General features: G+C 29.4%; 2 protein-coding genes across 3 annotated transcripts; one reads left to right on the forward strand and one right to left on the reverse strand.

The window, feature by feature from the left end:
* Window positions 1-719: 719 nt before the first annotated feature.
* Window positions 720-5,166, forward strand: Ntf-2 (nuclear transport factor-2). Of its 2 annotated transcripts, XM_085204065.1 has the most exons (5): window positions 720-985; window positions 1,338-1,409; window positions 1,672-1,770; window positions 2,705-2,817; window positions 4,824-5,166. In XM_085204065.1, exons 1-4 carry the CDS (start codon window positions 878-880, stop codon window positions 2,813-2,815), a joined length of 390 nt encoding a protein of 129 aa, XP_085060191.1. In that variant the 5' UTR covers window positions 720-877; the 3' UTR covers window positions 2,816-2,817; window positions 4,824-5,166. The 2 variants fall into 2 exon arrangements, with proteins under 2 accessions (XP_085060191.1, XP_085060190.1); XM_085204064.1 differs by lacking the exon at window positions 2,705-2,817 and having other exon boundaries at window positions 737-985.
* A 137-nt stretch (window positions 5,167-5,303) lies between these two features.
* LOC146527828 (uncharacterized) lies at window positions 5,304-13,150 on the reverse strand. Its single transcript, XM_085204063.1, has 7 exons — window positions 12,863-13,150; window positions 12,426-12,565; window positions 11,601-11,763; window positions 10,873-11,091; window positions 10,309-10,467; window positions 9,702-9,836; window positions 5,304-9,552 (listed from the first exon to the last, which is right to left on the reverse strand). The coding sequence occupies exons 1-7, from the start codon at window positions 13,016-13,018 to the stop codon at window positions 9,397-9,399; spliced, it is 1,128 nt and encodes a 375-aa protein (XP_085060189.1). The 5' UTR covers window positions 13,019-13,150; the 3' UTR covers window positions 5,304-9,396.
* Window positions 13,151-13,536: the final 386 nt, after the last annotated feature.

The following is a 13,536-nucleotide window of genomic DNA, read 5'->3' on the forward strand; positions in this document are numbered from 1 at the left end:
AGCTGCCATAATTAACACTGAGTAAATACCTATATGTGTTTTCGAATGTTGTTGGTGTTTTATATAAGTTTCTAGTTATTTATACTTCAGTTTATAGTTATTTAGATTTTTAATAAATAAGATTGTATTTGTAACATTAGTGTTGTATAGTTTTATTTTCATATTTCACTTCTGAAACCTAATTATATACCCAAAATGCACAGAATACATAATAAAGCCAAATTACAGTTACTTATAAAATCTTTCTTCCTGTAAATATACAGTGTCTGATAATGTTTGCTTATGATGACCTTTATGAAAATATATTAAGCATACAATAATTAAAGTATAAGCTTATACCCACGTAAAATATTATTTCTTAAATTAATTAACCTAATATGCTGTGCAATTAGTAATGTAGTACATACACACGTGTAAATATGTATTTGTTTTGTTGTAGCTGAAGGCTATATTTTTACTAGATCTATTTCTTACATATATTCTATAATTTATTATTATTCCATTTTTGTCGGTCAATTTCCTTTGTGTATTTTCCATACAACGTGACATTGGTGAACTCAACTGCCTCTCTCGAAACTCGAAACACCAATAATCAATAAATAATAATCATAAAAATAATTGAAATTATATTATACTCGTCACATGAAGTACATTAAATATAAAGTAATAATTGTTATATTAAAACATTTGGCTCTTAGTAAATCATCAGCTAATTTGTTAATAATTCAACACAGAAATAAATAGCAACACTAAAAACCGTTTGCCATTTTTTCTGTGTATAAGTTAAGGTATGCTGAGGCCCGAAAAGGCCTGAATTTTCGTAACTATAGTGTACTTGGTATAATTTATTAATATTTAGGACTAACAAGTCATCGAAATGGCGCTAAATCCACAGTACGATGCAATTGGTAAAGGTTTTGTTCAGCAATACTACGCACTGTTTGATGATCCGGCGCAGCGACCAAATCTAGCAAATATGTACAATGTGAGTATTAGATTGGCTAAAACAAAAATAAATTTCAATTAACCAAATAAAAAAGTCGTATCTCAATATTTAAACGTTATTTCTGTTTTATTTTGAGGTTAAACCGTATAGCCTCCCGCCGAAAATATGTCATTGCAGTTTTAATATTGTAAAATTTAAGAATAATAATAAGTTACAAATTTTATTGCTTATTAAATCATAAGAACTCTATCTAAAATTAATTAAATTAACTTATAGGTCAAAATGTCATTAAAACCTTCAATTGACAAAAAATATTTGATTTCCAATAAGTAATGAAATAATACTATTTAATTGTCCTTAATAAGTAGTATTTAATTGTCCCTCTTTCCAGGTTGAAACATCATTTATGACTTTTGAAGGTGTACAAATACAGGGTGCTGTAAAAATAATGGAGAAACTTAATGTGAGTAGTTAATCTAACTAATAAAAGTGATGTTAAGTTTAATACATAACTTAAAAAACACCAATACCTAGAAAGTTATGATTATTAGTTACATGCTTTTCTTGTACTAATTACAAAGGTATTGGTTTTTTACTTTGTCTTTAATAACATACAAAAATTTGTGCATCATGTTAGCCACATTTATATTATCTTAGTGACTAATCCTAATAGACCATATTAGAGTTACTTTACAATTACTTTCATAATGTTCTTTACTTTTTAGGCCCTGACATTTCAAAAAATTGGTAGACTTGTGTCTTCAGTGGATTCACAGCCTATGTTTGATGGTGGTGTTTTAATTAATGTTCTCGGCAGGTTGCAGGTTAGTCTAAAATTACTTTAAATGTTCTATAATTTTCGTAATAGTGTCATACTCATTCTAAATTTATATTTTAGTATATATTTCATCTTTATTTTTTAAAATTACTATACTGTCTGCATTTACATTTGCAATAAAAAAATAAGTAAAACCCTAAATGAGTATAATACAATTTTTTGACATTTTATGTCAGTTTCTATAACTGATGATATATTTTTATATATTTCTTAACAGTCGATACTATTTATTATACCATTAAGAATGAATATATATTGACTAAGTACTAAAAATATTGACAACTAATATGTCTCAGCCTGTCAAGAACTATCATTTGTTTATATCTAAAGCATACTTTGAAGGTCACATTAGTAGAATGATTTCAAATTTGTTGTTGGTATATAGAGGAACTCTGACAGTTGAGGTAGATATATATATATGCATTTAAAGGAGTCTCTTAAACCTATGCTTGGGTCACAAGTGTCAGGCCCAACTCTAAGCTCCTCACCCTGCATCGCCACCTTCAAACACCCTCAAGATGAAACCATAGAGTGATAAGTAGAGTCTGAGATACCTCCAAATGTGATAAACAAGCTACACCCAGTAATATGTGAAATTAGAACATGTTAGTTATGTTTTGTTTCACTTACCTTGCATATTGTATATACATTCTCTCTTAAAAAAGCAGCTATACAATTTTTCATAAATAAAATAGATTGATTAAACCCCAAACTGTCACATTTAACAGTTCAATCCTGACTCACTATTCAAGTTGACTTACTGTGCCACAAATAATATGTGTTTTTATTGGGTATCTGAAATTATCTCACCCTTGTAACATTAGTATATGAATTAACAATAAATATTGAACTAAATAGATTATAAAATATAATCTTACCAATTAAAATAGGAAAATGGCAAATAATAGCTATTTAATCAGACAGATGAGGATCAGCCACATGCATACTTCCAAACATTTGTACTGAAGCCAATAGGAAACTCTTTCTATGTAGAACATGATATGTTCAGGCTGGCACTACACGATGTTTAAGGGTAAATTGAATGCAGCATGTCTATACCCTGCTTTGCAATTAGCACTTTGTAAATATTACCCCGAGTAATTTTATTGTGAAATATTTTAGAAAATGTATGATAATTTGAAACTCTAGAGTGAGATATTATGGTTTCAGGTTCCAAATTTTTTATACATTTTCTAAAATATTCTATCCTTAGTGTGGAATCAAATATTAAAAATGTTAAAAAAAAAATATTGAATCTGGCCCATGACTTGAGACACTTCATTCTTGACATCAAATAAAAAATGTGTTTATCTCAGGTATATTGATTATGAATTACAAAAACTTTACAAAGAGTAAGTTAATATTTATGAAATTACCATCATAATTCATAAGAATTAAAATTAATGATATAATTGTATACTAACCAACATTGTGGCTTTTTTAATGTTTTAACCTATATTGATTTCCTAAACCTGCTATTAACATAAATAGTATCAGTAATGTATTAATAAAGATAACAAGAATTCAATTTATAAATTGAAAGTGTTAGCACTTTACTATAATTATTTTGTAGCCTTCTCTTTTAATCAACAGTTATCCGAAAATTCTAACAAACCACTTAAAAATATACACATACAAATTTATATTCTACTGAAAAGTGCCATAATTGTGTCGATTATGTCAGAATCGCTAGACGCCATGTCGATCTACTATGACGTCAGTTCAGTGGCGTAGCTAGGGTATTTGCTGCCTGGTGCGGCTTAGGACTTGATGCCCTTTGAAATGGTCTAAAAAAAAACAGATTCAAAGTGTCTTCTACTCTCACGTAGATCAAGCGTCACACACTAAAATGTGACATTGGATACCTTTAAAAAAAAATTAATCGTCGACTTTGATGCCCCTTTCCTTTTGATGCCCGGTGCGACCGCACCGCTCGCACCCCCCTAGCTAGGCCACTGCATCAGTTGGTCTGATACACTGATATTTGGATTTATTGATAGAGATTGTTACCTATGAACAAAAGTTGAGCTGAACATGAGCTGATTGGTTGTTTCTTTACCTCATATGTTCATGGCGGCTGCGGCTTCACGTACTTAAGGATATAAAAAAAATATTTTTTGAAGGCACAAGCGTGCGACTGTAAACTCGACGATTATGGATTCGATTCCCACTCGAGGGAGTGACATATTTAATATCTTAGGTTCTGCTATATGCGGGTTATAGTGGTGTTAGTTATGTGGGTGAAGATGTAAAAACAACCAAACAGAAGATATAAAAAAAAACTAAGATGTTAATTTTATTATCCATTTTGAAAATCTATGAACTATAAATAACATTTTCTGACTGCTTATTACCCAAGCTACCTCAATTGTATTTCTTATATAGATTAAAATACGAATTATAGGCATACTTATATTTTCACATTATTTGTTGTTTTTTAATGTGTATTATTTTTATATAATATATTGCATTTAATCAGCACAAATATATTATTTACAGCATGTTAAAATAATAAGTTATTATTTATATTATAACTTTCTTCTGTCTGCAGATAAAAACACTATATAATAACAATATTACCTCTTATCACTGGAAATGTATATAAACAATTTTAACAATATAAATTTATATGGGTCTGATTGTTTTAAATTGATATTTTCAGTTTAATAACTTACCTGTTTATTTTTAATTGGTTAAAAGAAAGTATTTATAAAAAATAAAAGTAAAAAATTAACAGTTCTGGATAACAACACCATTATCCATCAGTAACTGCACCTACAATTTTTTTACTGTGTTATCATGACCTTAAAGAAATTAAAGTAATAGGCCTGTGATTATCGTGGGTTCGATCCCCTCCCGTGGAAGTGATTGATATTGATGATTAACTTCATTTTCTTGATCTTGTAAGACTTGTCCTGTTACTCAACACCTGAAATTAGATTCAGGCTGAAAGCTGATGTCGGAGAAATTAACATTAAGTTCTCTCTGCCTATATGTAATTTGCCGTAAAGCTATAAAAATCGTTTTGTTTATTTCCAGTGCGACGATGACCCACCACACCCATACATGCAAACATTTGTGTTGAAGCCTCTCGGAGAATCTTTCTTTGTACAGCACGACATATTCCGACTCGGCATCCACGACGTCGCCTAAACTCATTCTATCACCATTGGATGCTAACATAATTGCTAATTTCCATCTTGTTTTGGTTATCTAGGTATATAAGCTAGTTGGTCACTGCCCACTAAATTGAAAATTGTAAATTAAATCACACTATTTGGCATCATTCGGCTTAGATTAATTATTCGAGATGGCTTTAGTCAATGTAAAGACGGACTTTCAGTTACATGTATACATTTTATAATAAATACATTATTTTCTATTTATATTGTTTCATTGTAATCCAATATTTTTAAATATTTTTCCTTGATATAGAAATATGTTGAGTTTCAAATATTCACCTGTAACGAATCAATGTTTAGGCAATGATATTTAGATAATATAAATAAAACACATATAGATGCTAAGACAATCATGTATTTAAATTAATAAATAGTCAAAAATAACAAAAGAACCAATGAAAACAGGTACATTTTTTACCAATCTCAATTTAAGATTTGCAACTTTAATATCCTTAGACGCTACGAACACTTAAAGTATGCATGCACTACTATGAAATACACGCGGTTTCGCATACACGTGTCTATTAGAATGACTAGGTTGCAATCATGGCCAGCCCAACTACTTCTATCTCCACTCTTTTATTTTCCTATTATTAGCAGTTTATATTTTAAACGGAAATTCTGTTATCTATTAACTACTGCTTACCGAATGTATTATGTAATTGTTAGATACGGGAGAGATATTTTTTTAAATTTTTGCATTGCTTAAAATAAATTTTACATTGTTATGCTAATTGAATTAAAAAAATATATAATAATATGTAACTTTGCGAACAGTGAATCTACTATCTCTATAATATAGAACTATGATATTCTATAAAAAAACTGCCTTTTATTACTTTTTTCTACCACTATATTAACTGGATATCTAACAATTACATTAAAAATAGTCGAAAAAGTTATAATATTATATAAAAATTAATTTTTTTAGGGTATACAACTGCTAAAAGGAACACCGCGTAGGGTACAACAGGTACAATCTATCTTAAGATGTTGAAGACTACAAAGCGGAGATCGAACAGACTTGGCAAGTCTGCTTTAATTATATTTGTACATAAGCCATATTATAGCCTCTTTTCCATAGTACTGTCCTTTTAAATGTTTGAATTTTGTTTGTGGTTATTTTAAAAAAAATGTAGTTAAAATAAAAATAATTATACACCATATTATATGTAGTGATTTGAAGATTTATTATTTTAAAAGATTGTTATTTTTGTATGCGAAGCCATGTTCGACAACCATTATATTTTTACACCCTTTTTTGAGAAAAACAGTAAGTTCAATTCAAATTTACTAATTATATTAATATAGATGACTCAATTCTAGTTCCTATGGAAAAAATTAAGTTTGCTATTGTAGTAAATACCTAGCATTAATTGGACCGTTTATTTTGAGAGCGGTGTAAGTCCATTTTCTTTTGTTTCGAAAAAATTAAAGGTAAGTATGTCGATGATTATGCAATTACATTTACCGACCGATTTTAAGTTGTTCAAAACATGGGTTTTTTTTGAGAAATTAAACACGGACTAGTTATATATAAAAAAATTACATTAAATTAAGCATGAATTACGTGATAGCTCATTTTTCTCAAAAATGGACTTACACCACTTTCAAAATAAACGGTCCAATTATAGAACAATTTTTTGTTAACCAACAACTTTGACCTTTAGCTTGAAGTTTATAGATAAGTAATATGTAGGAACTGTGTCACCTTTAAAAACTGCTTAAATAAATATTACATTTTAACTTTTAATTCGTCTTTGTTACTTATTACCTGACATCATCGCGATATATCGTAGTGCGTCTAACATTAACCACACCCACACATTGTATTCAAATTAACTCATATTATCATCCATATAAGGATTGTAATCAGAAATATACTTTCACTTAAAATAGAGCATTACGTATAAGCCAGCAATGGTCTAATAAATACAATAATAATATGAATTGCATTTTATTTCATTTCTAAATAGTAGTATTCTACATTGTATTTGATAGAAGTATAAAATAAATGAACAGGCTGCAAAAATATATTTGTTATGTCCAATTCTACAATAGGTGTACGATTATGTTTAATTACGATTAAACGTTAAATAAGATTTAAGAGAACAGTACTATTCGATACTCGCCGTAGATATCGATAGCGATAAATATTAGCTTTCACTAGTAATCGCAGTTAAAAAGCTATTAAACGTTGTTTTATTACTTAGAGTCTGAGTTTAGAATCTCTTACAAGTTACAGTTTGGAAGTCACAACCTTAACTAAAATGTACAAATAAATCTAAATTATCATTAATGTTTTTTTTTTAAATTAACAAGTGAGCAAAAGCAAAAACGCTTAACTAGTATTTAGTAGGTACTTAATTTAGGGATCTCGAAATATACGGAAAAACGCAGAAATCATTATATATATTCAAGTTAAAAATCACAAGAATTTAAAAAATACATGTTATATCTTACTTAACATCTGTTGAAAATAAAATATATATAATTTTTATTTGCCAATCTTTTTTTATTTAATTTAGACATAATAACTAATTCTGAATGTGTATCAAAGTTCTAACACAAACTAATTATATGAAGAACTATTTAATTGTTATTTACGGTATTAACGATCTTGGTTCTGTACGTAAAGTTTAAAATAATACATGTAGTAGGGTAAACCAGAGAGTAATCGCCCAGAAAATATATTTTGTTCATTTCCTGTTATTTAATTTATATTTCTATGGATCGGTCCAGTACTTTTTTAAAAAAATTATATGATAATTTTCATAAGGACTAATTTACAGAAAAGTTCAAAGTACATAGTTTATATTATATTCATTATTTACGCGTGAAATGTGACTAAATTAAAACTAGGTATTTTGTTTTGTTAATTAATATAAATATTAGATTTTCGAACGTAACGTTAACGTTTTTAAAGATCTTTGTTTTCTTTATAGCGTGTTAGCAAAAAGTAATAGGCTAATAGTTACATATACATTTAGTAACTCACATTGTATATTTGTTTATTTTTATGACAAGGTATTTTAAATCATTAGGCGATATCTATATGGTTTACCCTATTTCAAACTAGGTTGTTATATTAATTTCAACATTTCATGTGACGTGGAAGCGAAGTTTGCTATTCAATTAGGTAGGCACTTCGTGGAACACATTCAATAATATTTGTACTACGTTTATAAACTCACAGTTACATAAGACAAATATATAATTTTCATATTAAATATATGTAAGTGTACGTGTACTTACGTCATTTTCATTTATTTATTAATCTATTTCAGACGAAGGTGACAAAGACATCTATAGTTTATATTTTTTACCTATCACTATTTACGTAGAAACAAAAATAAAAAATATTAATTAATAAAGTATAAATTTAAAATTTTGTACTTCTTAGGATATTGCTAAGTTTAACATATATTTTTGCAAAATTTTATTTCATTGCCAAATATCAATAAAATAGAGATCCCTATATATGAATTTACTTTCATAAAACAAGTACACATAAGAGTGGGTAATTAAATAATCTTAACATATTATACAAAAAGAAAATTTCGAAAATCACATGTGATAGTTGAGCATTTATCAGTAAGTACTTTTATGTATGTATAAACGATACTAAATATTAGGAACGGAAACATAAATATGGCTGCACAAAATCTATGTTTAAAAAATAAACGACATAGTTATAACCACAATAACATTTTTTTTTAATTGAAGTTGCTTTGTCTTAACTTTTTATTTAGAAAATATCTTGAATTTAGAATTTATTTGGGTTATTTCTGTATAAGAATATTCTGTATTTTTACATGTAATTATATTGAATGGAAGAAAAGGAACAAAATATGTATTGTAATATATATAATTTAGATCAACATTTACTTTTTGATACCTCAAATTTGAAACTTGTTTGAACAGTAAAAAATAAACATATTACAACCACTCAAAGCCTCACTCATGAAAAAAATTTCTACAGACAACAAATCCAACAAACTGTCACAATTAAAAAAATATATATTCGAATTTAAATTTGACAGACCACATACTAACACAACACAAAAAAAATGGGACAAAAACTAAAACAAAATGAAAATGCAAAAAAATTAAAGCAAAAAAAAACATATACTTGCAGAGGTTGTAAACCCAGTTGCTACAGTTATATACATTTACAACCCACATTGCCTTCAGAAGTAGACAACTCCATTCAACACGGTTGAAGTAACATTGCGTTTAGTGGTCAAATAAAATATTCGAATTCAAATCTCACATACCGCGTACTACAACAATTCAAGAATGGAACACGAGAAAAAAATAAACAGAACACAGATAAAACTAAAACTAAAAAAAAAAGTAAATAAGGCAAAGGGCATACTTGCAGAGGTTGTAAACTCAGTCACTATAAACTTGCATTAGTATTTGTTCGTTTACGAGCCGCCTTTCTTGCGGCCGCGTGAGCCGAGCGCGACGCCGCGCAACGAGCGCATTGCCATCGCGCGGTTAAAGTGGCGTTGCGTCTTGTGCTCGTCCGCGTCGCTGCCATTGTCCACCGATGATAGAATTACTAGTAGCACGCCCATTACCTATATTAATTAAACGAGAATTAGTTTTTAGAGACAATCCTTAGGCAGGGGAAACCATTATATCTTCTTTTCCCTACTATGGCGAGAGAAAGCATGGTATTGAGTTCTGCAGAAGGCGAAATTGTTAAAAATTTAAGTTATGTACTCACGAGACAAACAATAATAAGGAGCGTGTACACATGCACGGACGCCTCCGGTATGTTCTCTATGTCTTTGAGCGCTATGAGCGCGGGTTCGAAGTCGGGTCGCAGGTCCAGCGCGTGCTTTAAGTGGATTGCTGCTTCCTGTAATAAAAATAAATAAAATCTATATTTGAAGTGGGAATTTCTTGTTTTTATTATATTGTTTGACGATACTACATAATATGCATATCTAATGCGTTTATCATTAGAAGCATTAATATTATAACTTAATAATAATCTCATGTCTATAGTAATTATTTAAGTACAATATGGTCATCGAGTTGTGTCCGTCGAAGACCTAACTTCAGTCTTAGATTAAGGATGAAATTAAAAGTAAAAAATAATTTGAAATTAAATATGCGCAACAATCTTTAGCGAACTTTGACCACCACTCATTGACCGTACTGCAAAATATTAATTAAAAATGAATCTATATCATATATTTGTATTGTGATAAAGATAAGAAAACTATATACCTAGCTGTATTTAATTTATAAATAAGATTCAAATTTATATTTATGATTAATAAATTTAAAAAAAATAAAAAAATCACAAAAAATAATAATATAATAACCTGATAATGTCCATACGCTTTAAATATCTCGCCAAGTGTGAAATACTGTTGCCACGTGCTCCTGTCGGGGGGTTGCACTTCGAGGGAACGACGTGTTAGATAAATGGCGTCGTCTAAATACTGCAGCGTGAATAGAACCCGAGCTAGGTTTAGTAGGACCTGTTAAAAATGTAACAGGTAGAGATATATAAATATATATAGAATAGAGAGATATATAAATACAGGCCTAAAAAAATATTTACTCTTATGATCTATACAATGAACGAAATTATCATTTATGAAACTATTCAACAAGGTATCACTTGACATAGTTTGTTGATTTCTTTTCATTTTGACTCTATTCCTTACATACCACTTAATTATTAATTTTCATTGCGTCTTCAAATATTGGGCGACGGCGGTATTCAACACAGCGCTTTGTCCTGCGACCAGAGCGAGGGAGTCAAAATAATTCATTTTCCTAATTGGAAAAGGAACCCACAACCGTCACGCTTACGAGTCGGATCGTCGCTACACCATGCCGGCCTCCTTCATTGTATTATTAAGTTTCTTAATGACACTCACCTCGGCATTGTAAGGTGACACGGCAAGAGCGCGCCTAAAGCACTCTATGGATAGACGGGTGTCACCTTTTATTCTCCAAAAGTTGCCAATTTGGTTGTAAAGTTGCACTGATTTTGGTTTTTCTCTTTTAGCTTTCTTTAAACGCTTCTCTAAAGCGTTTATGTCTAACTCTGTTATGCTATTTTTATATGATTTTTTCTTTGAAAATATAAGAGCAACCTGGAAAAATAATTTGAAACGTTTCAGAAAATATATAAAAATATTAATTTGTTTTAAATTAGCACTACTTGAACCATTGCCTCTTGGAAACCATGATACGGTTTAGTGTATGTGCGAGTTCGAGTCCCGCTATGATATTATTTTTTTAAAATATTTATAAATAGTTTGATTTATGTCACTTCATTGGTAACTTTTGATAGGTCAATTTAAATAAAGTAAAGCTATTAGCTAATAAGTAAAGCTAAAATTAGCTCGACAGGAAATAATAATCAAGAGATGTAGTCAAAATTTATCAAATATGTATAACATTAAAATTCTTAACATTTTTAAGTGTTACCATACTAAGAATTAGGAAATTGTTAGAAAACATACAAAATTTATAACAATTAGCATTTATGTTTCTTTTTCAAGTAACTTTCTTTAACATTTTTCTATTCATAATGTGGAATAGTACTAAAAATAATTTTAAAAAAGGTGAACAAATAGTATTCTCTCTTGCTTATATTAACCTGGGGTTCAGGTACATTGGGATGTCTATGACGCCTCGCCACCCCAACAAGAGTGTCATAGTATGTAAAATTAACAGCTTTGCCACAATCTAGATATTCATCGTCCACTTCTCCACCATTACCCTCAGTAGATGGTGATTCTTCTCCGTTATCTCCATTGGCTCTGAGAAAATATTTTTTATTGAATATTTCTTATGTCAGCCAGTGATAGTGCAATAGACAGTGAGGCCAGTTGTGGTGCAGGGGCACAAGCGTGCAACTGTAAACCCGACAGGTTGTGGGTTTGATTACCACTCTAGGATATATTTAATATTTTTATTTCTTCATTCTGATAATAAGGCAAAGCAGTGTTGAGCTCTACACTTAAGACTCAATGCCAATTTTAGAACATTGTTAAATTGTATTTACCTTACTTTTGAACTGATGAACATCAGCTTAAGGCCCAGATGTAGGTTTATTACATGTAAAAATACTTTTTACTCATTCTATGAAGTAATAAAACTACATTTCTAGCTTTACACTTTCTGTTCCTAGGGAAATAGCAAGAGACAGCAGAGCTCTTAGCACTCTCTATAGCGTCATATATTTTTTCACCATTCTTTCCTCACTCATCCTCAACATGTCTAAACTACCAGAACACATTCATCTTCATTCTTAATGGACCATCACTTGGATCTGTTAGTTACTATATCTTCTCTTTTTTGGTCAATATAACCAACTCATAATTTAGAAAAAGACTGCATCTTCATAAAATTTTAGCATTCTTTGTTTTTTACATTAAATCAAACTACAAACATACTTATAAATAAAATTGATTAAAAATACCTTTGCTGTTCATACATTTGGCAGTCTGTACAAAACATATCAAAGCCATGTTTAGTCCAAGTATTGCCATAGTATACAGTTGATGTTATTATATTGAATACAGCATCCTCTTCAGTGATTTTGGTTTTATCAGAGTCATCCTAAAATGAGTATTAAGTGAAAGTAGGAAAAACAGTTTATATAACTGTTTCGGTAGAGTTAAGAAAAATAAATAACTACAAATTAAGTTACGTACATTTATAAATATGTATATTTTAATTCAAATGTAATGTATATTAGGAGCTGTTCTATTCTATATTCTATTAAAAACTCCTGTTCTTCAAGGCTAACAAGATTATGAACTAAAAATGTAAGTGAGCGCGACAATATGTTACAGAATCTTGAATATTCCACAAGGTGTGTACAAACGAATAAAGAATAGAGTATACTAGACTGACCTGTGATAATGTATTGCCGTCAACTATTTGGCCTTCTTCAACGTCTAATTTCCAAATATTTGAGGTGCGAGAATTAGTAGCTATAATTTGGAAGGAAAATATATACAAAACCAAACAAGTCAAGTATGGTGATTCCCACATTTTGTGTAGTGACATCAAAAGAAAACATGTAAATTTCTTGAAGTCTTATAATGAAACGAAATGGTTTACATGAAACAATTTATTAAGGACACAACAATCAAAAATTACAAATTTATCGTAATCTCGTCTTCCCTTCCTTGTCTTTATTTTGACAGATTAAGATTTTAGAATACAGATTACACAATATATTTTTAAAACTACCGTAGTAGTTCAGTAATTTTATATTTACCGTAATTTAAATCAAGTGCGTTGGTGCAAATCAATAAAGACATTAAAATAAACAAAAATGGATCCATTTTATAATTACAATATTGTATGTCATATTTCAATTGAAAATTAAATATTTTTACTTAATTTCCTCCTAAAAATTTACGTTAACGGAAATACAATACGGTAAAAAGGTAAAAAGCTAAGATAGTTTTATTGCCTTGTGATATCTATGTTTTTTCTTATTAATATGATTATGTAAATTGTATATTTTTATTTTTTAATCGAATGTAGGTAACCTTTATCCCCGAAGGCAATGGTTATCT

This window comes from Heliconius melpomene, chromosome 20 (assembly GCF_056956725.1).
Source record: "Heliconius melpomene rosina isolate 202511_hmr_F chromosome 20, ASM5695672v1, whole genome shotgun sequence".
In the NCBI taxonomy this organism is placed as follows: Eukaryota; Metazoa; Arthropoda; class Insecta; order Lepidoptera; family Nymphalidae; genus Heliconius; species Heliconius melpomene.